General features: G+C 47.2%; 1 protein-coding gene across 2 annotated transcripts in view; it reads right to left on the reverse strand.

The window, feature by feature from the left end:
- LOC8041781 (WD repeat-containing protein 7) overlaps positions 1–25,459 on the reverse strand; it is a 102,835-nt gene that overhangs the window by 42,412 nt on the left and 34,964 nt on the right. The window contains exons 13-19 of one of the 2 annotated variants that reach the window (XM_029990742.4): positions 23,415–23,635; positions 21,622–21,817; positions 20,862–21,100; positions 18,111–18,246; positions 7,005–7,136; positions 6,370–6,482; positions 1,154–1,300 (exon numbers count right to left, since the gene is read on the reverse strand). In XM_029990742.4, the coding sequence (XP_029846602.3) occupies positions 1,154–1,300; positions 6,370–6,482; positions 7,005–7,136; positions 18,111–18,246; positions 20,862–21,100; positions 21,622–21,817; positions 23,415–23,635 (1,184 nt within the window). The remainder of the gene's footprint in view (positions 1–1,153; positions 1,301–6,369; positions 6,483–7,004; positions 7,137–18,110; positions 18,247–20,861; positions 21,101–21,621; positions 21,818–23,414; positions 23,636–25,459) is intronic. The other variant, XM_029990754.4, reaches the window with a different exon arrangement.

A 25,459-nucleotide genomic window follows, 5' to 3' on the forward strand; every position in this document is an offset into this window, starting at 1 on the left:
TGTCCGATAACCTTGGTGAAAGGAAAAAACATAGTATATTGGATGAAGGGTGAGCCATTTATACGAGCATTTCCTGGGCCTCCCTCTCTCTATGTAGGACAACAAATGGCAGGACCCTGTGCTACAATATATACTAGTGGTGGCTCCCACACGATTCTAGAGACCTAGTATAGATATATATGCAATACAAACAAACTATAAACTAAATACATAAATGTTTCGATTAAAAAATAATCTCCCATGAATAAAAAAAAAAAAAAGGAACACCAGTAAGGTTCTAGAGATGGATTACCTAAAGGTGAGAAGCAACGAGCCTCCGCACATCGCCTCTGAGGTGATGAGGCCGTAGTGCCGGATTTCCCGCGTCTCTTACTGTAGGCCAGCAAGGGTCACAGATCAATCGTGAGCGCTGCGTCGGCATTCGGGTGGGATTCGTATACTCGGCGACCGGACGCGAGTCCCGGCGAAAGCTGACGCAGCACCTGCATCCAACCCGTGCTCATCCCATTAGGCGAAGCTGAAAATTCGGCAATCCGGCCTCGTTGCTCATAGTTGGTCGTGGGCCAAGAAACCAGTAGAAGCTCCGCCTCCGTCGTGCGCTTGTCGCCTTCCGCCGAGCTTTGGCTGCGCGTGCGCCTAAGCGCCATCGAAGGCAGAAGGCTCGTGCTCGAGGTGAAGCGCCTCCCGGTTCCTTAACTCGTCGCAGACTATGGAGCGTCTTGCCGCGCGCTTGCCGGTATGGTAACGTTCCCGACTGGTGCAATTACCGCGTCCTAAAAACCGGTCTTTCCATTTTTGCCCAACGACGTCGCGGAAGTGTCGCGTCGTCGCTGGCCACAATCCTGGTGGTGTCACGGCAGCGGTGGATGTGGCAAATGCGCATGCCGGTGTAGGTCGCCATCCGGCTCGACGGTATGTGGAAACTCGAGCGGCCGAGAGTTGGAACCATGCAACCACGGTGACGCTCGCTTTTTTTTTTTTCCCGGACATTTAGCGACGATCGCCAGGATTGCGACGTTCAACGACGTGATGCAATGTCTCCCGGGTTCACTTTCAAAGTACAGCGAGACGGGACGCCAAACACGCCGGTCAAAGACGCGTTCCGGACGACGTGCTGCCAGGGCGAAAAAGAGGAAAACGTTGGCCCTCTGACCTTGTCCAGGTCATGGTCCAGCCCCCAGGCGTGGAGCAGGGAGAGCAGCAGCTGGGCAATCTCCATGGTCAGGTTCGTCTCCGCCAGGCTCAGGTGCTTCAGCTTGGAGCCTGCCGCCAGCGCCGCCGCACTCCTTGCCTCGCCTGGCTGGGAGGGGGACGAAAGGTTGTTGCGAGCTTTGCCGGCACGGGACGGCGGGTTGCGACTCCAGTTCGGACTAAGACCGTGCGCTGTGAACAACTAGGAGTATGCTTCCTTCTGTAAAACCCTAATTGACCGGTAATTTGCGTTCCACTAAAAACTGAGCATAATGCAAAGAATTAAGGAAACAAGGATCACTTAGTACTGTTGACTTATATCTCGCATTGGGCTAATTTCCACATGCAGTCATGTCTCATTTATATGGCCCCCTTAAGATGGATACACCGGTATATGGACATCATTTTTGGGGGTAAACTGGAAAAATATGTGCATGTTTGTCTCATTATTGCGGGCAACCCGCATTATGGACAGTTTTTCGGGGGAATGGGGGCACGACTTCATTTAGCAATTTGAAAACGATTGTAAAAACTTTACCGAGCAAATTTTGTAATGATTACTACTAGCCCAAACACCACATCTATGTTTTCTCGCATGTAATTCGTGCAGGTGGGCACGTAATTCGTGCAGTTTTTGTCACCTAAGTTGGTGTCTTGCATGTACTCCTTTCTAGTCTATTGGTAGATGGTAGTTCTGATGGCAGATTTTTAACCACGTGAGGAAAATAGGCATGTCAGTGATTGCACATTTGAACTAACTGCGAGGTATTTCCTACAATATCAAGCCTACCATAAAACTGATAGTTTGGTTTCCACTCGAGGCAGAGAGATATACTACATGAGGTAATCCAGAAAGCAAGGTTCCTTGTATGGCTTCCTCATGGGTAGCTAGAACAATCTACGGGAAATGTCTCCCATATGTTTCCATGTTTTCTTCATATACCCAAACTCGATGAAACATTGATAACAACGGCTGGGCCATGCAGCCTATCCTAGTTTTGTCAAAAAAATTGGAATGTGTGATGCTGTTGAAATATACTCCTGAAGCTTGCACTTCATAGTGAAGCTACAATGGCCAGCACAGTATCGTAGCAGTAGTACTTCCTGCTGTTACTTCATGACCCCATCCTGTACTGATGGGTCACACTACAGTACTGGATGCTTTTTTATCAAGTGGTAAAAATATGTACATGCCAATTACTATCCGATTTTTTCCGAAAGTCTTAAACCTGCAGCACAACCCCCAAAGTGAAGCTAGTGGGTCAGCAGCATCTATAAACATTACCCAAAGCATGCAATGGCACCCTACACACCCAGCATACATAGAAAGGAGGTGAACGCAGAGAAAGGAAGCAGGGTCACGAGGCACATGCAAAGAAAAAAAGAGGTGCAAAACAAAATATCCTACCCTTTTGGACAAAGGTCTGTGAACTAAGGCCTAGAAACAAAATTGAGAAAAGCAAAAAGCGTGCATATTAAACACGAGACAACAACAACACAATTGCTGGACATAAAGGCACACACACAAACACACATGCACACACGCAAGCGCACACAGACACACACACACACGCACAAAGGAAATGCTAAATTTTTTAAAAGACTCCCATCATCCAGAGCACACTACAAGAAAATGTGTTATATAGCACTAGTACTATTTTTAGGTAATGAAATATGAAAGAAAATGACAAAAAGCATGAAAACAAATCTTCACTTTAAGACACGCCAGAGGAATGAGCTCGGACAAATCTGATAATTGAGAGTGACTGTACGGCCACATTTATATTCCCTTTAATAGAACATTTGCGATATCCCCCAAGTGCCCCGGCCCACACTAAAAGAATCATGGGAACGGTGCTCCTTCAGCCCCTTAGTGATCGGTAATTTCAACTCTATTCTTAGTTACACAGGTTTTGAGCGCAATTCAGAGTCACCCTGAACAAGCGGCTGATATACCCCAATGACCCATCATATCGCTTTTAAAAATTCTCGTCAATGACAGTGTTTTTGATACTGTGCATGCTGTCCACCCTTCAACCTGGATGGGCTGCAGAAATCTCTTACATTATTATCATGCTGACATTAAATTAGAAACGCCGAAAATGCTATAAACAGCCCCACGGACTCCGAAATCCTGGTTTTTGTTGTTGAGAATTATCGGCTTTTTAAGCAATTCCTGCTCAAACAACAATCACGAGAATGATAATATTGTAAGAGATTTCTGCAGCTCAGCCAGGTTGAAAGGTGGACCGCATGCGCAGTATCAGAAAGGGTGACGTTGAGGAGCAAATTTAAAAAGTAATAGGACAGGTCCTTGGGGTATATCAGGTGCTTGTTCAGGGTGACCTCGAATTACGCTCAAAAATTGTGTAACCATGGAATTGGTCGAAAATTAGCGATCACTACGGAGCTGAAAGAACGCAGTTCCCATGATTCCTTGAGTGCGGACCGGGGCGCTTGGGAATACTGCAAATGCTCTATTAAAATATTGCGATGCCATGAACTGTCTTGTTATATTGATCATGTGGCTAGTCAAAAAGTCACCAATCCAAAATGGCCACAAGTGTTGCTGCTCTGAGAACACTGTGACCCTGGGTTGGACAATGCAGAAGAGTGAGACCTGAGTAAGACTAGGAGAAGGTAGCAAAGAGAGAAGGAAGGCAACAAAAAGTTTGGAGGCAAAAGGTGAACATAAGATACCACTGTGCAAACGCAGCATATGGGTGGAAAAGTTGTGATAAGCAACAAAACACAACATGCACTTGATCACTACTTTCATGAAGGTGAACATACTCTAACTTGAAGTGACATACAATATTCACACAACTGTAGGTCATACCCAATTTTTCAAAATGAAAAACCCTAAACAGTACGGAGTCAACACATAATTGGAGCCAAACACGATAATGCAAGCAAAGCCGAAACGATTGAAATACTCTGGTTTGCTTGCAGTTCCCAATTGCTCTACTGCTTTATTATTTTATTGTGCCATTAATTCCATGCTTGTTTCTCCACTTTTTCTTTGTTCAATATTGACTTTGTATGTGCACGCAGTGCAATCAAACACAACAAGGCGCAGTGGCAAGTGCAGCAGTTCCATGCTGCAGTTTGTGTCGAGACAACTGACACAATGGCCAGTGCAAAGAACACATTGCACGATTATGCCATTGTTGGCTCATTCCCTCCACCTTTGTTAAAAGCTGGAGATGCTTCGAGCAATTTTTGATGCTTTCGATGCATGTTTATGGCATCCAAGAGTTATCCTAGGTGCCGAGAAAAACAGGCATGCTGCAGAATGCCAGTGTGATGTGTCCCAGCGAGAGGTGTACCTATGGTGACCGCCACAACAGCAAAGACTTTTCAGTTGCGACAATTAGACATGATGGGTGCAGGTATGGTGAACACCACAACACCAAACTTTTCAATTGCGACAAGACAGGATGAACTCTATGTGGGCAGTACTCAGTACACTTCCCGGATTGAAGTTGCATTCACACTGACTGCGTTTGCAAAGTTGATGATGCAAATAAGCAGATCTACTTTTGAAATATGTGACCAAAAGTAGGTCACCTATTCACATCTTCCAAGCACGCGAAAAAAAAATCCTCTTAACTCTTTGAACCCTAACACATTTCACATTTAACCCTTAAACATTTGAAAGTTCCCAAGCAGCACGGATTTTGGCCAAGCAATGGCCAAAGACCGGGGATGGTCTTGTGGCCAGTGACCAAAGAGTGGCCATTCAATGGCCAATGCTTGGCCGATGGCTGATGGCCAGTGGCCATTGGCCAATGGCCAGAGAAAGGCCAGTCATCGGCCAATGGCTGGCCAAACCCTGGCCACTGGCCACATGACCATATCCAGCCATTGGCCAACGCTTGGCCAACTCTGTGCTGCTTGGGTTCCTGCTTAAACGTGAAACCATGCACAATCCGAGAGGTGTAGCCATCTCTTATGTATTTGGCTTTCTCTAAACACTGTATTCGCTCACATTTAGCCACGCTGGGGCTATCTATGGTTTTGAAATTAGACGCTCCGGACATGTGACACATGTGAGATGGTCATGTGCGTGTAGGCTGCTTTACTAATAGAAAGGATCAGAGCACCGGCACTTCCGATTCAGACTTTTTACGCTTCTCGGAATTGTAGACAGAGGATGAGAGCTCACCGTCCAATGAAAAGGTGCTGTAAAGTACCTCCGACTTAGAGTCGGATCGCCAGAATGTTGCGGAGGTGGATGCCCCAAAATGAAACCGAATGGAAGAAAGGCAACTTTTCGCCCTCAGTCTTTTAGAGCACAGCTCTTAGGCGGCCGTTTCCGGCTTGAGCGGCGTCACCGTCGCCGTCAGCGTAACCGCGCGGTGCATTATGGGACGCGTGACGTCACTGATGACATCATCAGTGACGTCATCAGCATCGCCATCTTCACTGATAACGTCATCGGCATCCGCATCGTCGCTGATAACGACATCAGTGATGTCACTGATGACGTCATCTGCATCGTAATCGTCACTGATGATGTCATTGTCATCGTCACGTGACCTCATAAGAGTCATGTGACCCCGTGAGGTCACGTGACCTCGGTGCCGTCACATAACCCCCGTCAGGTCACGTGACCCTCGTGAGACGACGGCGACACCGCTCGAAGGAAGGACTAGCAGACAGGATGAGGAAGGAGGGATATACCTTCCCCTCAGTACCCTTCTCCACCTCCTCCTCAAGAGCTGCGCTCTAATCCGGCGTTACAGGGCTAAACGGCTTTTTTTTTTTTTTTTGAGGTTTCTCAACCTGGAGAGCTTGCAAGTGATGTATGTGCACTTGCTGGACAATTAAGGAAACATGTTCATTGACTCTTCATGTGTACTATACTTATGAAACAAAGTCCACCCACTGGGGCCCATCTCTTGGAAAGAAAAACCGAACTGCGAAAGGGTTAATCTTTGACCATCTTTGAGGTTGTGATGCAATCATTTGTGAGGTATGTGATTTCTTAATGACAACGGGCCGTGGGACTACGACACCAGGGATAATTTGTCATGCAACATCTATAACTCAAAATTTTTTTTTTTTTTTTTTGCTGGAAGGCATGTGGGAAATTGATTGACAATCAAGTCGACCTGCAATTGTGTGAATAGGGTGTGCTCCACGAGAGCTCCTGGGGTATGCAAAGCCACATACTTTGCTGGCACCCGATACGTCCGTCTGAGATGTCTTGATGCCAACACTTTCGGCCTTGGCTTGAATTCTGGAGGCTGCCGTCTCGGCTGTGTCTTTGACCTTGGCAATGAAGCCTGCAAATGACGTGGAAATACAGACTTGGCACTTGCTACCTTTTTTGAGGTCTTGACACTGGCAAGCAAGACATTCAATGAAGCATGCGAACTATCTGGACACGTAGGTACTATTACTTGAAATTTTTGGATAAGAACAACTGTGTACTCAATTTGATCTTGCAAATTAATAACACTAGTTCTAAAAATATTTTGGAGTATCTTTGAAGTTTGTTAGAAAAGACAATTTACCTCTCCTCATAGTGCTTCTCCCCCTACTAACACAGGTGCGTCGAGACAAAGCGACGTCTGTGGCATCGGTGCCGAGGGCACCACTTCTCAGTGCGGTTGAGAGCAAAAGGGACAAGCATTCCTTCTAGGAGAATTTGAAAGCTGGCTCGCAATATGTTTTGATACTTTCAGCAATTTAGCCAGTGCAGTGTAACTGCTCAAACCTAGGGTTAGTGGTCATATTCCGCTAATGTTAAAAGACACCAGGCTCAATTGCTGCTCCTGCCCTTTTGAAGTAGATGAGTGCCGCACCCGAGATCTTCTTGTGTGTCTCTGGCGAGGAGGACAAGGTGAGGTACTTCTGGTACTCCGACTGGTTGATCAGACCCTGGGACTCCAGGGTGCCGGGGGACATGGTAGAGTATTCTTCTGACAGCAGTTGCACTGGAAGCACGAGCAGCCACAGTGTTGCATGACCGTGCTCCACAGGTGTAGCTTATGGCACACTCCAAGTGTATAAACGCTTTGCACACGCGCTAAATTACAGCCGCCATTGCTGACCTTCTCTTGTCTTACCGAGATGCTGAGCAACTGAAACGGTAGTTGACGATCCTCTACAAAGGCCGATGCTTTAGAGAAGGACACAGTTGAATCTAATGCGGCAATAACCTGGCCTGCTGTGGTAAAGATGAAGTGAAATAAACGAAATAAGAGGGAACAAAAGCTGAAGGTCAGTTATGGCGGCGTCCATGCACAGCTGCTGCAAAGCATCTATACAACCCCAATATAGAATGTTAGAGTAGTTGATTCTGTTTAATCAGAGTATTAACTTTTCTTGAGAGCTGCAAAACAAAAGGACCTCATTAGTACATCACTCTCGAAATTTTAGACTGGAGAATGATGTAGCTGCAAAGAAGAAATGGAAAAAATGAACACGCTTCTCCCTGCAGTATGACATCATAAAATCCCATGCAGGCTCTGGAAGGGTTATTTACTTCCATGTTGCACGCTTATTGCACATCGACAAAACATAACAACAATTGTTCTATTATATTTCAACAGCCTGTTCTCCAGTCATGCCATTCAAACAAGGTGCATCCCGCATATCTGTTCCGCAGTCTTGTTGCACTTTTCCACAGTGCACAAACAATAGAGGAGAAGCATTCCTCCAGAAGAATAAACATGTGCGTGCCCGCCAGCTATTGTAACAGGTAGGAATACGGCTTCATTACCGTTACTTTCTGCTGAAAACTTACCAAAACAATAGAACAGCAGCAATCACACGAGCCTATTTACTGTATGCTCTGTGACCATTACATCCGACGTGCAAAACAAAAAGGATATTGTTTTTAAGTACCAAATATAACGAATTTCGGATGTAGAAAAAGATATTTTCTATCTTCGTCAACTTCGTTATAACTGAGTTCAACTGTAGTCGCGAAGGAAATGGTATCGTGGAAGTCACCAAAAGGCTGACTTTTTTTTGCCACCAGAGAAAATTTTATGCTTGTTGCGTACGCCCCAAGAAGGCCGCTCAAATTCCAAACTAGGCCATAATTTTACCTTTATTTATATGGAGAATGAAGGGGTTTCGACACCAGAGGTCCCTGTGTTGGGACAAATATTGCAGTGTGCAGGGCCGAGCAAGCAGCATTATCCAAAAATTCGGCCGAGAAGGTTCGACCATCGAGTGTTCGGGGGGAGCAGGAACAGGCATTTTCGAGAACAAGATACTGGGGCGAAATTATAAAAGTTATGCCCCAAGCAAGAATAAATGTGAATCTTCTAGAATATCGTGACTGGGTGCTGCTTGCTCAATCCTGTGTGCAACAATATCCAATTTTTTTTCTTTTTTGTACTTGGCATTTTTATTGATCTTACAAAGGCCTTCGACGTGTTACAACACAAGATGTTGCTTAGAAAGCTCGAAAACTACGGTATACGGGGACACACCCTCTCTTTAGTTAATTCCTATTCACAGCATCGACAGCAGTTCATCCAAATGAATACTCTTCTAAGGTGAAACCCATTCTTCCAGGGGTCCCACAAGGGAGAATACCTGGTCCACTTATTTTTAATATATGTACTTATTTTATACTTTTAAATACTAAAAATATAATACCATATTTACTCGCATAATGAAAACTTTTTTTTTCTCGAAAAATTGGCACATATTTGGGGGAGGGGGAGCGGGTTCATTACGCGGAGTAAAATTTTAGCAGTTACACACTTTGTGCAAATGTCATATTACCGTAAGTGCCAATATGACACGGCAAGGTACTGTGGCATGTCTCCACTGATGGATGCACCCACGGTTGGTTGGGGGCGCGCCACAGTAACCATGCTTAATAAATTGCACAACTTTTTAGGGTGCCTTCGGCGCGCCTTTTGCCAAAGGAAAAGAGCACTACAAAGCTCACTCAGCACGGAGAGCGACGTGACCATTCTCAGGCGTAACCACTTTCATGATTTCATTTTCCGAAGGCGGATCACAGACGACGGCATGTTTGTTGACATCAATGTATCCGACAGGCGAAGAATGTCCGGGGCTGAGCAATTCCTGGACCCAAGCTTCGTCAAGTGTGCGGGCTGCTCAGTTTGTGGGAGCCGCCCGCTCCACTTCCCTGATTAGGCCCTATGGCCGCGGGAACAGCGCTCCGAGCTGTCCAACCGTCAGCCGGAGCGCCCCGTCTCGTGCCTCGGAGGAGCAGCCGTCTTGGCTGTTTACCCTCGCATCGCATGCCTCCATCCCCCGTGCCCCCCCACCTTGCGGGGACACGCGAAACGTTCCCCTGGCGGTTGGACCTTCTTGGGTCCGAGGCTGAGGCCGCCAGCGGAGAGGGAGAAAGAGAGAGGGGGGGGGGGGGGGCCTTGTACCCCGGCTCGAGGGGACTGCTCGCGGGGACATCGAACTGTTCGGACGTGTGGCCCGACCCTCCCTGACGGCCCACCTCCGAGCCCGCTCTCGGGAAGGCACGACAAGGTAGGGTCTGTTCCTTCCTTGTCGCCCTTAGCGTGTTTCTTATCTTTATATGTTTAACACGTAAAATAAACACCCGATTATCCCTTGCCTTCGGCGTGTCCGTGTGCTCCCTTTTGAGAGTCCCGGCTAACGGTTGCAGCCGACAGTCGAACCCGCCGCAGCGCTTAGCATGATACGCTGCGGGGTGGTAGGTTGAGCGGTCGGCCTCCCTGCCGGAAGGCGCTACCCCTTTGAGACCTCCACATTTTGGCGCCCAACGTGGGGCACTGGGGCAGCGCTGCGACCACCGAGTGATCCGCTCACGTCACCGGCGGCGTATCCCTCAGGTGGGGGAACTGTGCCGGGCATCGGCTCCGCCTGAATGGGTTCTCTAGAGGGAGATGTTGTCAGGGGGCCTTCGGCTGATGCGGGAACTCCTGAATAGAGTCCGCTAGCCAAGGTCGGCGAAAGCCGCTGGCCTCCGAGGGGAACAGTGGCCTGGCTGATGTGGCAGTTTTATGGTTGATCCCTTCCGCAACTACGCACTTGCAACCACTATGAGAGCGGCTTGGTTTGGCTTGACTTGGCCCGACCGCTTGGCGGCAAAAGAAAATTGGCTTGGTGAGTTAGATGCAATTCAAGACTCACGGAGCCGAAAATTGGAGGTTAAAATTGAATTACGGGAAGAAAAAAAAAAGTCCAAATATTGGTATCCGTTGTGGGGGGTGCTTTCATTATCCGAGTGCGTTCACTATGCGAGTAAATACGGTATATTTATAGTATTTAAATACCACACGCAGGGTTAAACAAGCAGTGCCTAATCACGGTATTCTAGAAGATTTGGGTTTATTCTTACTCGGGGTGTAACTTTTATCATTTTGCCCCAGTTTCTTGTTCTCAAAAGTGCCTGTTCATTCTCCCCCAGAACGCTCAATGCTCGAACCTTCTTGGCTGAATATTCATGATGCTGATGCGCACTAAATAAGAAGCTGCCTGCAACCTGGTCGAGTCAGTCTCAGTTTCGCTTACTGTTATGCCGGCAAACTGCCGCCTGCTTTTGTGCTGTCTCGATGCTTGTTCTTTATTTTGTTTGGCACAAGTTCGCCGATTAAACCTTTATTTTATATTCACTGTTCATCCTCTCGTCGCCTTCATTCGTGACATCTCTGCTGGAGGTGCGGGGTCCCGCAGCCCATGAGGTGTACCCCTCCAAGGCATTGCAGCGCAAGCCCTGCACCCGGTTCAAGGAGACCGTCCGTGGAAACGACCAAGACCCGAGGAAGCTGCCGTGTTCAAGGTTTGCCCCTGGAATTTAGTCTACTGCCGGAGAAAACAAACCACCAGTTGACGAAGCCGGCGATGAGCAACCAATCGTCGCAGACTGCCGCCGCTGCCTCCCCCGTAGTTTACCTGAGCGTCGCCCGTCGTACACCCACGCCCTTTCACAGCGACGTCTACAAGGACATCGAGGACTGGGTCAACCAGTACGAGTGAGTGGCCTGGCACAATGGGTGGACGTCTGAGCAATGCCAGCAGAGCGTCTACCTTACCCTTGAGAGCACGGCGCGGCACTGGTTCGACAATCATGAAACTTTGATTTAGTCATGGTACGCCCTAAAAGGAGAGCTCCGACGGATGTTTGCCAGTCACCACCAAAGGGAGAGAGCCGAGGACCTCCTTCAGATGAGGATGCAAGGCCCCAACGAAAGTGGCACCAGCTTTGTTGAAGACGTCCTGCGTCTGAGCACACATGCCGACCCACAAGCCACAGACGACAAAAAGCTGCGCGTCCTCATGTGCGGGGTGAGAGACGACATATTGGAGGCCTCGTCCGCAACCCACTGGCAACAGTCTAAGCGTTTCTCACGGAGGCAATAAACACAGAACGCGTTCTCCAAGCACATGCCTACTACTATTAACGACATCCAGGCGTCATTGCCTCCACGCTGCTTAGCAACGACATCAGCGCCAGTACTCAGGAAATCTTGGAGGTTATCTGCGACGTCGTTGGGCAGGAGCTACGGAAGTTGTTGCCTGCTGTTAACCCTCTAGCCTTTGCTGTCCATCGCCGAAGTCGTACGGAAGAGTTTAAGAGAGCCATCGAATAACGGGCCCTTGTCAACCCTGCGCCGGTTAAGCAACCGACTCTGAGCTATGCCGCCATGGCCCAACGACTGACACCATAGAGAAAATCGTAAGGGTGCAGGCGAGCTGGTGAATATTAACCATGTTGAATTAACCTGAGACTGGGGTAGAGAAGAAACATCAAAACGTAGAAGGGACAGAAAATAGACAGGACGACCGACGCCAGTTAGCCCGCCTTCGGAAAAGGACCAACAATGTGTCAACACTGGCAGGTACAAACTTCATCGCCGCGACGTAGGTAGGGTTCCAGCTTAGAGACAGGGTGTGGGTGTGGAAATCCATTCGCCGCTGCGGCCTCAGCGAGGAACTGTTAAAATGCTACTTTGGACCCTACAAGGTCATTCGTCGCCTTGGGAACTTGAACTACGAGGTGCTACCCGACAAAACCCAACCTTCAGCACGCTGCCAGCCACGACCTGAAGTGGTCCCCGTAGTTATTTGACTCAAGCCGTTCTAAGCGTATTAGGACTGTGACGCTGCATGTTTATTTCGTCTCAGCATATTTTATATTTTTAATGTTAATACTGAACAGTTCATACTTTAACTGTCCAGAGGACAGTTAAAGTATTAACTGTCCTCTGGAGCGAGCCGACGTCATCAGTTTGAAGCGCACAAAACAGCACCTTAAATCCTATCTCCAAGTGTAGCCAGCTCCCAACTATGAAACCATGCGAAAAGCCTAAACGCGGCACCTAGTTTCCCCTCTCCCAAAAGAGCTTAGTAAAGCTGATGGATTTCGCCTTCAATCCCAGTGGCTGGCCGCGTCAGTTCCAATGACCACCGCCCCATGGCGCTGTGTTCCGCGCCGCAAGCGCGCCTGTAACACGAAACGTCCAAGGTTAGAGCTAAAAGGAGAGCTGGGAGAGCGCGTGCACGACCGACGCAAATACGCCACAAATGAAACACGGGAATGGAATAATGGCCACGCATACTTTCATATTCACAACTCATAAGAGGTGCTTAGGTGTACCTCGAGCCTTTTTACAGCGGAGCTGGGGCTAAATTCCCCAGCATCGTGTCCGGTATGTCGACACAAACCTGCCTGGTCAGCTACCACCATCTATAAGCAACGGCGGCAAGCACACAACCAGTATGGTTTCCGCCGTCGCTCGTAGATGGCGGCAACCTTTCCCGCTAAAATAGAAGAATTGATAGTTGGGCGCGTTGGTGGGAATCCATCATAGGAAACAGCACGAAAAACAGAAGACGACGAAGAAGCACATGTAACGAGCGCAGTGCTCATTACGTTTGTTTCTTTGCCCTCGTCCGTTTTGCGCGCTGTTTCCTACACTCCTAAGCTCTTATCGGTTTCGGTTTGGACTCATGATAGGTCGGCCGCGCGCCCTTTCGGGGAAAGGAGACAGGCTGCGGAAGGAGCGGCGACGTACGCAGCAGTGCGAATGGTCCACAGCCGCCACAAAGCCGCTGTCGCCTCGACTTCCACTGCGTCCAGCGCTTCAGATTCCCTTGCCAAAGAGCACATCACTTGCCTGGAAAGTCGCCGCCGAGAACAGAACCAGCGATGTAAACGGCGCCGGCGGGCGAATGCCACGGACGACGATTGTGCCACGGAAGCCAAGCGCAAGCGTGAGGCTCGGCGATGACTGCACTCCACGCCGGCTGAACAGTTTCCGGGTGCAACGGCGAGGTCCCGAAGGGAGTTCGTGGAGAACCCGTTTGGCGTCACGTGCGCCGTGTGTGACCGACTCTGGTTCGCCAAAGACGTATCCACGATCGGCGGCGCGTCAGATAAGAAGGAGCGGGAATCGGGCGCGTGCGTGTTGCGGCAGTGTATCGAGTACAGCTCCGCTGGTCTTCCTTCTTCACAAGAGTGGAAAGGCTGAACGTTTTTTTAATTTTTATTAACCCTTTTTTGTTGTCTTTTCGCATTGCATCAGGACAATGCGCTTTTAAAGGGGGGTATAATGTCGCGCGCAGGGCTGACCAAGCAGCGCCTGGTCAAGGTATTCTAGAAGATTTGCATTTATTCTTCCTCAGGACGCAACTTTTATAATTTCGCCCCAGTTTCTTGTTCTCGAAAGTGCTTGTTCATCCTCACCCCGAACGCTCAATGCTCGAACCTTCTCGGCCGAATTTTCACGATGCTGATGCGCACTAGATAAAGAGCGGCCCGCGACCTTGTCAAGTCAGTCATGCTTTTGCTTGCTGTTATGCCACCGAATCGCCGCCCGATTTTCTGCTGTCTCGACGCTCATTCTTTATCCTGTTTAGCACAAGTTCGCCAATTAAAGCTTTATTTTCAATTCACTGTCCATCCTCTCGTCGCCTTCATTTATGACAATATTAAATGCAATAGCATTTCTTTCGGCAGCCCCCTACAGGAAAGTTTGAACTCGTAACACGAAACAAATGCACTTGTGCGGAAGAGTCATACCGTATCTAATCGCGTAATGAATGCACTTGCATAATGAAAGCACCCCCCACAACGGGTACTAATATTTGGACTTTTTTTTTTTCCCTCGCGTAATGAATAAGGGTGCGCGAATACCAAATAGTAGTTATCAAATTGAACCCCAAATCGAATTAAGAAAAAAAAAGGCGAATATCGAATAGAATATTGAATAGTGATTTTATTTGTAGGAATTTTTCGAAGTGTGCTGTGAATGAGATTATTATATGTGCAGAGTATGCGCCTGGTGCAGAATATGCGTCTTGTACAGAACAAAAAGGTCAAATGTATAAGAGTTCTGGTGAAAAAAAAAAAAAAGAAAAGCAGCTGCTGATGGACGTTGGGCACTAAAGATCCAATTTTATGATGCAAACATAAAATATTTACCCTAAGCGTCACAAAAAAAAAAAAAGTTAGAGCCATGCGTGTCTTTTTTTTTTCTCGATAAAGCACGACCTAACAACGCGACATCACCTTTTTTATATTTACATATCTCAGAAAAGGGGCATTTTGCGATATTTGGTTTCAATTTTAAGGGAGAACAAAACACCCGCAATTTTATTTTATATAAATAAACAGATAGCTGTTAAATCAGCGTAAACAGGTTTAAACAATATAATCTAAAGTAAGAAAAAAAAACATGTGGTTAGGGGGCGCAAGTCACCATCATACTGCAGCTATGCATCTATTCCTCCGTCCATCCTGTTTTAGAGAGCCTCGATTTAAAAGAAGGAGCAAGCAAAACTGAAACCACGGGGACGGCTCCTGCGCAGATTGGTCGTAAGTGCGCATGTGTAGCGTAGTCACATGGAAAGAAGGCAAGGAAATGGTAGAGCGACGACGCCTGCCCGGTCAACGCTTTCGTCTTTTCGTCGCCTTCTTGCAGTTCGTAATTTAAACGCGGCTATCGAACGGTTGGAAACCCTCTTCAAATTTAGGCACACCATTTTTCCGTTCTGTTTCGTTCCAGATCAGATTTTGCAGCTTGCGGTTCCGAAAAAACGACGTCAACTCAGCTGGTTTTATCGGCGTGGTTAACATGGTTTTCTTTTTGTGATCTTGCAGTCGCCGATTTCTGTGAGTGTGGCAAGTCTGTTCTACATCGGCGCTTCAATTTGAAACAAGGGAGCTTTACTTGTGAAAAGAAAAGAAAAACAATCATGAGTAAATCTGCGTGCTATAAAGTTGTGGCGTTCGTTACTTTTCTTTTTTCTAACCGTTGCGCTAGACTTTTGTGGAATGGTAGGACCAAGAGGAGTTTCTCACATGGTCTGTCTAACATCACGGTACTTACATCAGGAGATAAAACGGCTCTTTTGTCAACCCTGCTCCAACCGCGTGTCTTTGGCTGAATATATTGAATATTCGAGTGGCCAAATACTAGGAATTCGATTCGCAAATCGAATTCTTCAGGAACTTGCTATCCGATTCGAATTCGTATATTCGAGTATTCGCACACCCCTGGTAATGAATGCACCTCCAATTTTTGGCTCCACGAGTCTCGAATTGCATCCAACTCAGCTAGCCACCAAGCCAATTTTACTTTGCCACCAAGTGGTCAAGGTCAGGCCAGGTCAGGCCAAGCCAAGCCAAGCCGCCCTCGTAATGGCTGCAAGTGCGTAGTTGCGGAAGTGATCAACCGTGAAATTGAGCAGCGCCCACGCTTGACGAAGCTTGGGTCGAGGAATTGCCCAGCCCTGGACGTTAGTTGCCTATCGGATGCATTGATGTCAACAAACACGCCATCGTCTGATGTCCGCTTTCAGACAGTGAAATCGTGAAAGTGGTTAGGCCTAAGAAGAGTCGCATTGCTCTCCGTGCTGAGTGAGCTTTGTAGGGTGCTTTTCCTTCGGCAAAAGGCACGCCGAAAGCGCCCTAAAAAGGTTCGCAATTCATGAACCATGGTTACTGTGGTGCACCCCCGACCGGCCGTGGGTGTGCCCATCAGTGGAGACATGCCACAGTACCTTGCCGTGTCATATTGGCACCTCATATGACATTTGCACGAGGTGTGTAAATGCAAAAATTTTACCCCACGTAACGAACGTCACCCTGCAAATATGTGTCCATTTTTCGGGGAAAAAAGTGCATTCATTATGAGAGCAAATACGGTAAGTGAATGAATTAAGACGAAAGGACACAATTCTCAATGCTCCGAAGGGGAGACCAACCCGTGACCCCAAGGTTGCGAGCCCAATGCTTAAGCACTGCACTAAGGGGGAGACTTGCGAAGTCTCCCCCTTTTTCGGACAGAAGTCACGCGCTTCCTGGAAGTGCTCTAGCTGCCTTTACAATGCCTCGCGAGAGGACATTGCTGAATAGAAACGTTGGTCCAATAAGGCTTTGTGTGTTCGGTTTGCCAATGAGACGCCGGAAAAGGGACAACAGAGTTTGGCCACAAACACAGAAGCAAAAGTGGGCTTGTTTGGCTACCATCGAGGGCTAAGTGAGAAGTCGAGGTTTGTTTAAATTTACCGTAGAACACTGCACATGCGCCCATTCCACACTAGGCGCCCATTCCCAAATTTGTAAGATCTGAGAAAATACGCACAGTACATTTACATGTAAAAAGAAGGCCAGACAAGCGCCCCTCCCTTATTTTTTTGCAGTTATCTCCAAAGTTTCATTGGGCGCTTGCACGGTATTTTACGTATTCGGTGGAAAATAAATATTGCAACAGCATTTCAATGTTTCTTCTATGATGCATGGCCATTTTCCGCCGATAAAGCAGATGTCTGCGGCGAAGCGCAGTAGAAATGCAGCCCAGTTTTTCCTTCCACTTCTTTCCCCCCAAACAACTTTTGTAGAACACTAAAAAGAAACCACAACACGAGACAACAAGAAGGCATCATAGACACATTTATCTACCCCAGGCGGGAAGCATAAGCGGCGTAGCATACCTCTGAACTCGGCCAGCAGCTCAGACATATCCCTGGAGGAGAGCATGGCAGTGTGTGCGTGCGAAGCATCCGTGCGTTGCTTCACCTTTAGAATCAGCAGGCACCCTTCGCAAAGCATGGTGCGCATGCAGTGTGACAAAACGGGAACAGTGAAGATAGTGAAGCTCACAAGCCAAACAGTGCAGAGTGTGTGAGAAAAATAAAAAAAACAAAAACAGTGGCAAGCAAAGGCATTAGCCATCTAACATGTTTAGAAAACACAAAAAACCAAAGAAAAACACGGGTTTTAAGGGCAAAAGAATTAATGGAAGCTTTTACACTCAAACGGTACATTAAACCAATAAAAAAAAGGAATAATTTTTTTAAAAGTTATTGATAAGGACATGTTTGTCACAAAATGTATTCACCCCCTCCTCCTTTTAAAAAAAAAAATAGATTTTTTTTTTTTTTAGTTTATTTTGTTATGCCGCAAGACATACCTCGAGTTAGGAGTGCAACTGAGACTAACTTCTATTTCAAGGTAGCCGTTATGAAATAGAAACTTGTTTCGGTTCCTCTTTTAACTCAATCTGTTTCACACTGTGTTGCACTAAATATTTTTTTTATCTTGAAGGAAGGGAGGATTTATTTTGTCACATAAGTGCCTTACCTAGGTGCTTAAAAGCGAATGTTTTTTTTTGGAGTTTCTACCACCACCTAAAGGGAACGTTGAAGACACAAAAATGCAACTACTAAGCAGAAAAAAAAGAACTACAGCAAGTTTAGATCAAAAAAGCAAAATAAGTGAAGCAAAGAAATAAGCAAAATTACTCTCTGGCATTGCAACAAAAAGCAGACAGCTCAAAAGACGTGCCCACCAGGTAAGCTCTCAGATTTGTAGCAGGCCAAACAGCACAACCACATGGGGACTGCCAGCACACGAGCACCAGACAGGGGTGAGGTTTCCAAGGACAAGCACGGGACGAGAGAGAGAATGTTTCCGAGGGAGGTGTGCCGCTCACCGATGAGCGCCTCAATGTCGAAGAAGAGCACGTGGCTGTCCTGATCGACGGGATTGGTCCTCAGGCCCTGGATCATGAGCGGATGCGTCCTGGCTCGGGCATGGGCACTGTCGCCGACGTCGTGCCCCATTCCATGCTGCGGTAGAACGGCACCCCATCACAAACCCGAGCTGAGATTTTCCGAACGCAACGGTAAAACCGGAAGAGGCTAAAAAATTGGGCGACGATCCCACGACGCGATGCGTTTAGACAGCAGCAACTGTGCTGCTAAGGCCCGTTCACACACGTGCGACTTCTTAAAACCGAGTGCCTTGAAACCCCTTAAAATCTCGAGACGAGAGGACACACTGGCATCACCTATCGGAAAGCAGTGGGACACAGGGCGGTCCCGTATATTTTCAACTTCTTTTGAGCATCATTCATTTTTTTCTTGGCTTAAAAAACTTTTGTCAATGTTAGAAACAAACATTTCTCAGAAGTAGTATGTACATTTCACCTCGCAAATACAGCCAAACCTTCGCATGCGGTTCCAGGGCCGCCGCAAAGATGGCACCAGCGTGTCAGTGTGTTCTCCCGTCGTAAGAGATTATAAGAGGATTTAAGGCACTCGGTTCTAAAGAGTTGCAAGTGTGTGAACAGGCCTTTATTCACAGATTTGACGATGACGGTCGACTGATTGACATTGCACCGATCGTGCGCGTCATATGCTGATTTGATAATGAAATGCTGTGGCGTTGATTTTGCACCAATATGCTGTTGATGAATAAATGAAATTAAGGTTGTGGTGTGTTTTCCCGCGCAATGTAGCGGGGAAACTGAACTGATGCATAGGTCACGTGATGTCAATTTTTCCACCAAATTTTGCGGGAACCTGAATATGGCTGTAGGTCTTGTGATGTCAGGCCACGACATCAATTTTCCCGCCAAATTTAGTAGGAAAACTGAATTGGTGCATAGGTCACGTGACGTCAATTTTGCCGCTAAATTAAGCGAGGAACCTGAAGTTGTCTGTAGGTCCCATAATATCAGGTCTCATAACATTAATTTTCCCGCCAAATTTAGCGGGGAAACTTTACGGTTATGCTCGTGCGTCACAAAAACGGGGGACAGGCCAGTAACAGCTGCCGCTGTAAAACAGTGAGTGAGACGAGAAATAATTGATTGCCCCTTTCCTCCACTATTGTGGCAAAGTCAGTGGTCACATAGGATGTGACGTGCTGGCACTGTAACTGCAGAAGTGAGACATAATGAAAAGGAGAAGACGAAAGACTCTTGCCGTGCTGCGTCTTTGCAAACAACCCTACCCAAAAAGCAAACCAAATTATATAAAAAAAAAGAGCCCGTTTAGAAGGTGCTACGAGTAGAGCGTGCCGCTGGCATCGTTTCATGTTTGATCATGCAACGTGACTTGCGGGTGCGCCTGGGATCTACTTGAGCAAGACGTTTTGCCAACGAGCATTGCATCGGCGGGCACTCACACCGCCGGAGTGAGAACCGGAAATGGTTAGGGGCAATCAATTATTTCCCGTCTCATATAACACATTCTGGGTTAAAAAAGTTTTAAATTTTTTATAAAAAAAAAATAAATCCTCGAAACAACTACTACTGTATTTTCCGGACTATAGCCCGCACTCGATGTATAGTCCGCACCTGTTGCATAGTTTACACGCGTAGTCTGAATGTAAAAATGATCATACAGGGCACACCTGTACAAATGCCTGGTGTATTAGCTCACAAAAAAACTTGTATCCTACATAAATCAACATTAACATACTAATTTATTCATAAAACCCTTCGCATCTTGTCACAGTGAACGCTATAGAAAAAAAAAAAAAATCCTTGGACTCCACACTTGTAAGCATCAGGGTAAATTTTCAGCTTCTAAAACTTTCATGCCCAAAACTTTACTTCAATACTACCTACACACCCTGACATGATTTTAGAACACACAAAATAATAGAAATGTGATCTCGGAAAAAAATTTCCCTTCTCGTCTTTTGGTAAGCATGCTATAAAAATGTTGCTCTAAGCAACATTGCGCATTTGCAACACTACTTGACGTCAAACGAATGAAAGCAGTTACTAAGTTCATTATAACAGACCTGGTTACAACAGACATTTGGATATAACATACCGATTTGTGAAGTTTGGTTGGTTTTCCTCTACATACAATTGACTCAACTTCATATCTGCATACAACATACTGCTTTTACAACAGACCAAAACCTTGGTCAAAATCAAGGTCTGTTATAACGAGCTTAGACTGTATAATGTGGGAGAAGGCCCAGGCGCATTTCTAATTCTGCACAGTAGAGAAAGGTATAACCAACTTCGTAATACCTGCACTGGTCTGTCTTTTCACAATTATGAGGCCACTAGTGCACGCCATCATGTGTCGCATCTATTGTCGGCTTTGGTTTGAAGGACGAGTGATCAGTTTTGAAGATGCATTTCGATCCTCCGCTGCTAGTGCAGGTATCCCTCCCAAGCGAAAGAGGGCACTAAATTTACTGAGGCCCTGATGGCACGGAAGAAAATAAAAAATTCTAGAGTTTTTGCTTCTAGGCAATGCTGGGCATCAAAGGGTCAAATGTGTATAGTCTGCGGACCCATTTCCGGAAAATACGGTAATTATTACTTATACACGAGTCCCTCCCAATTCCAAACTACTGAGGGTGCACGAAGGTAAGGCCCCGATCGACTGCTGCCTCCCTCCCTCTCTGCCTGGCCAGACCCCCGCAGCCTCCCCACCTGGTGGTGCAGTTTTTCGGGGGGCACCTGAGAGCTCTGGTGGTGGTGCGGGTGGTGCTGGAGGTGGTGCAGCCCCCTCTGTGCGGCGTGGCGGATAGCCGCCATGTTGCGGTGGCGCAGGCCCCGAAACAGGTGCACGGCTGGGTTGGTCATGCGCTCTCCGGGGTGGCCCGTGTGCTCGTCGCAGGCGCTCAACACCTCCTCCGCCTGCAGGCCTTGCAGCACCCGGTCCAGGTGACCTGCATTGTCACACGAAAGGTCGCTTGAGGCAACAGCTGGCCTAGAGACTGGTTTGTACATTCCGGGTGGCACCGACTCAGTGCTGATACAGTGCCGATCTCACCGGCAGTTCCAAGAATGGTGAGAAGAAAATCTCAACGAGGGGATGAGCTCTTAACATGCCAAGAACTGCGCGAGAGTAAGGCTCATAAAAAATTGGCCATTGCTTTGGCCGTTTCAAGAGGTGTTCTAAATGTGTAGCATTTAGAACAACTTTTGTTCACGTCTGCCGGAAACCACAATTTGTCGTAAACATTACACGCACTGCACCGAACAAATTGCCCGTAAACTGGCGCTTGAACTGCCGGTCGGCCGGTGCGTATTGGCAACAGTCTTCCTGTTGCGGTTGTGCCCAGCGGAAAATTGGGCGCAACCCTAGCCCCTTGGCTAGTTGCGCCCGACATTGTGCGCAATCCTAGCCAAGGGCATCCCCTGTGTGAACACCCCTTCATGGAGTGGGCAGTAAAGCGAAGGCCCCCACCAGTCTCCATTTGCCAGACGTAGACGGAGCCGTCCGAGCAGCCCACCACCATGAAGTCGTCGAAGGGGCGCCACTTGACCACCGCCACGGGGAAGAGGTGCCGGGAGGCCAGCATGACGCACTTGCGCTCCTTCAGCCCCACCAGGGCCACCGAGTGGTCGCTCGCCACGCTGCACACACTCTGCAGCACACGGTTCTGCGGGCACAACCCAGACCGGTATGGAAGAATTCTCTTTATTGTGGACTGCCAAACCCTTCACAATACAATCCCCTGTGCACAAACTAAGCACTACCTTCCACAGGCCAATGGCTATGTAGGCTGTATCTGCAAAAGCTTTCAGAAATCCCTAAAAATATGCTGTTTGAGAAAAATAGAAACTCTTTCCAGGAACAAACTACCAGCCTTGGCAAAGATCTAGGATTGCAAAAACATACTAATTAGCGGGACAATTAACTAAAATTTACTGATTATTGTATTTTCCAAACTATAGGCCACGCCTGGTACATAGTTCGAACTTAGTGCCTACTAGACCGAAAGTAAAAATAATCATACACAATACACCTTGAGAAATTCCCGCTTTATTAGCTTACGTAGAAGCTTGTATCATACGTAAATCAACATTAATATACTCCATTATTCATAAAATCCTTCACGCCTTGTCACAGTGAAAGACCTAGAAAAAAAAATCTTTGTATAGTCCGCACCTGTAGATAGTCCACATCAAGTAAAATTTTAAATTTTAAACGTGTATAGTTTGCAGACTATAGTAGTGCAGAAAATAGGGTCATTTTTTAATTAGCGATAGGTACATATAATTCCACTGAGAAACTTGCCAAGCATCATTGAAAACCACTAAATCAACTCTTTTTAGAAAGATATATATATATATATAAAGCAGGGGCAGCATTTTATGCGTTTCATAATAACATTCAATTTAAAAGCATTTGTAGATTTTGGTTTCTTATCGCAAGGGTTCTCAAACTTGGTTTCATAGAACACAGGAGTTCTGGCAGCTTGTCTCATGGGTTCCACGAGCACCCAAATTGCAGTGCCCCCCCCCCCCCTAGTTCAACCTTCCACGGACTGAGCCATGGGGTGAGTTGGTCTTGAGGACAAACCAACCTCACCCTTCGCACTAATATGAACAGTGCTTTTTTTTAAGTTTTACAGATTTGTTTAGAAAAGCCCATGAAAGCTACACTTATGCAGTCAATGCAGGTGAGTTATACGGCCATGGGGACATAGTATATGGGGCTAAACGTAACAATCAGTCGGCTAATTAAGTAAAATTTGTTCATGAACTTTTCAATTAATGAAAATAGATATATGATTCCAATCAGAAACGTGCTGAGCATCATTGAAAACCACTAAATCAACTTTTGTTAGAAGGATATAATGCAGGGACAGCTTTTTACGGCGTTCTGAAAAAATGCTTAATTTGAACGTATTTTTAGGCTTCGGTTTCTTATCGGAGCGCATTCCCGCGCCTGCAGTCCTGCTCCCCGGTGGCTGAGACTTGCAACACACGTGCGTCCCACTTCTCCCCATCCTATGAGGGAGCCAAGAGCGTGGCTTTGTGCCGTGACCACCGGGGAGCAGGATTGCGGGCGCAAAGATGCGCTCCAACAAGAAACCGAAACCTGGAAACCCGTCCAAATTGAGCGATTCTCACAATGCTGTAAACTGCTGCCCCTGTCTTATATCTTTTTAAAAAGAGTTGATTTACTGTAGAATACTCCGCCCATTCCCCACTAAGCGCCCATTCCCGAGGAAAAGGCGGGCCCCGGCTCACGCTGCAGTTGTTGGGGGGCACCAGGAGCTGGGAGACCTCCCCGGCGTGGACGCAGAAGCGGTGCAGCAGGGTGCCCGCGTAGAGGTCCCACAGGCAGACCGAGAAGTCCACCCCTCCGGAGACCAGGTGGGCAATCTCGTAGCGCGAGTGCACGTGGTGTGGGTACAGCAGGCACGTCACCCGCCCCACGTGGCCGTGCAGCAGCTGGTGCTGGGGACGCTCTGGGCGACAGAGGGGATGAGACGCTTCAGTTGGGGCGGAAATCTCGACCGGGCTTTAAGAACGGGTCGGTTTCGCGCTCCCGTGGTTTAGGAAACACGGGGCGTGGTACGTCCGGGGCATCTCGTTTCTGCTCCACGACACGGCCAGCGAGGTTGTCCCCGAAGGACGAATCGCGAAGCAAGAGGCACAAATGTGGTAAGCCGTACCCCACATTTCTTAAGCTGCAAGCAATTTTAGGGTGTTTTTTGGAGTTCATTTTGTGCCAAATATTTCGAGTTTATCGCAGTTTATTTTTGTTAGGCTACCAATTCTTCGAAATAGGAAGTTTACTTTTGCCATGTTTTCAAATTTTCAAGATTGAAAATAAAAATATATATTAATCAGTGGGTATAACATTGCTCTAGATTTATAAGAATGCACGAGTACCACGTGACATTGGCACCCTTGCCATTACTAGTAATACTAACTGTGCACTGACAAAACTTGACAAAGACGCATTAGATCACTAAACTCCTCGACGTAGTCCTTGGAAAGCTTTTCTTTCCACCCTATTCCACCGCTTCTCCCCGTAGCTGCAAGGGGTGGAGTGGTGAGATAGAAGCCTCAGCTGTCCTTACTGTTAAATCTAAGAGTTCATATAGCTTTCCCAGTTGTCAAATCACGACCCTACCTTCCTCGAAGAAGTTAAATCTGGAAATCAAAACAGCAGCGTTTTGTGTCGTGACCCAGAATTACAATGCTTCATTGTCCCGAATGAACCCTGACGGGATAAACGGCAAACCTTCTTCGGTCAATACCACGAGATTTTGAAGAAATCTGGGGAGGCCTCTCCCGATGACCACTGAAGCACTGCTCTGACCAAACTTATTAGTAGAAAACTGCTTTTTTGGTTTCGTTTCGGCCATCGGCACTTCCAAATTCTAAATTTTTTGCAAAAATCAGATTCAGAACTTTTCTTACAGGCGAGTGTTTTTCGGATGTTATTGAATTTATTTGAAACCACGGAACCCTAGTCGTAGTCATTCACAATGTGAGAACGGCAGGAAGGAGCTTTTAGTTGTCCAGCCTCCAGCGCGAGCTTCCTGCTTTCAATGACGCTTCCGAGTCTCGCGCAGCTTGAGCATGCAGCCGGAGCATGGCGGAAGGCATGGAGTGCATGCTAAAAGCAGGGCATTTTAAAGATGCACCTTACATTTTCCCTATGCCATTGACTATAGGACCCTTCCCAGACCACGGTAGGGCTAAATAGTGGTATTTCTTACTGTCTTTCACATCGCTTTGAATTGCGATGGGATTTTTTTCTAGCCGCTTGAGTGTGCGACTGCGCCACTTCTCCCACTTATTCGCACGACTGTAGTGCGCCGATTGAAGTACTTTTAACTTACGATAAACAAGTGCTCGTTTATGAAAAATTGTTTTTTGAGAAGACGAAGAGGAAGAGGTGTTTCGCGTAAGCCCCCGCAGGAAGACGGCTTTGAGAACTGTAAGTCTAACGAGTCTGGAAATTCCTCCCATTCGACCTCGGTGCGAAGCGGGCGACACAACGAGATTGGCGCGAGGTCTCAATGACCCCACTGAACTGCGATGGGAGGAAGGAACTAATACTTGTTTAAAGTCATAAGAGAAAAATCATTAATTGATTCGAAACTTGGCAACGATAATAAAGAAACTGAGCAAAATGTTTGCACTAAAATTGTACAACGAAACATATATTACTGGCACGTCATGATAAGGTGCATTTTAGTGGTTAACCCCTTCCCTACCATGGACGACCTGAGTTCGTCCACACCGTTTGCACCGCTCCCCCCGAAGACGAGCTGGGC

Source organism: Ixodes scapularis, unplaced genomic scaffold (genome assembly GCF_016920785.2).
Source record: "Ixodes scapularis isolate PalLabHiFi unplaced genomic scaffold, ASM1692078v2 PGA_scaffold0__279_contigs__length_252992795, whole genome shotgun sequence".
NCBI lineage: Eukaryota > Metazoa > Arthropoda > Arachnida > Ixodida > Ixodidae > Ixodes > Ixodes scapularis.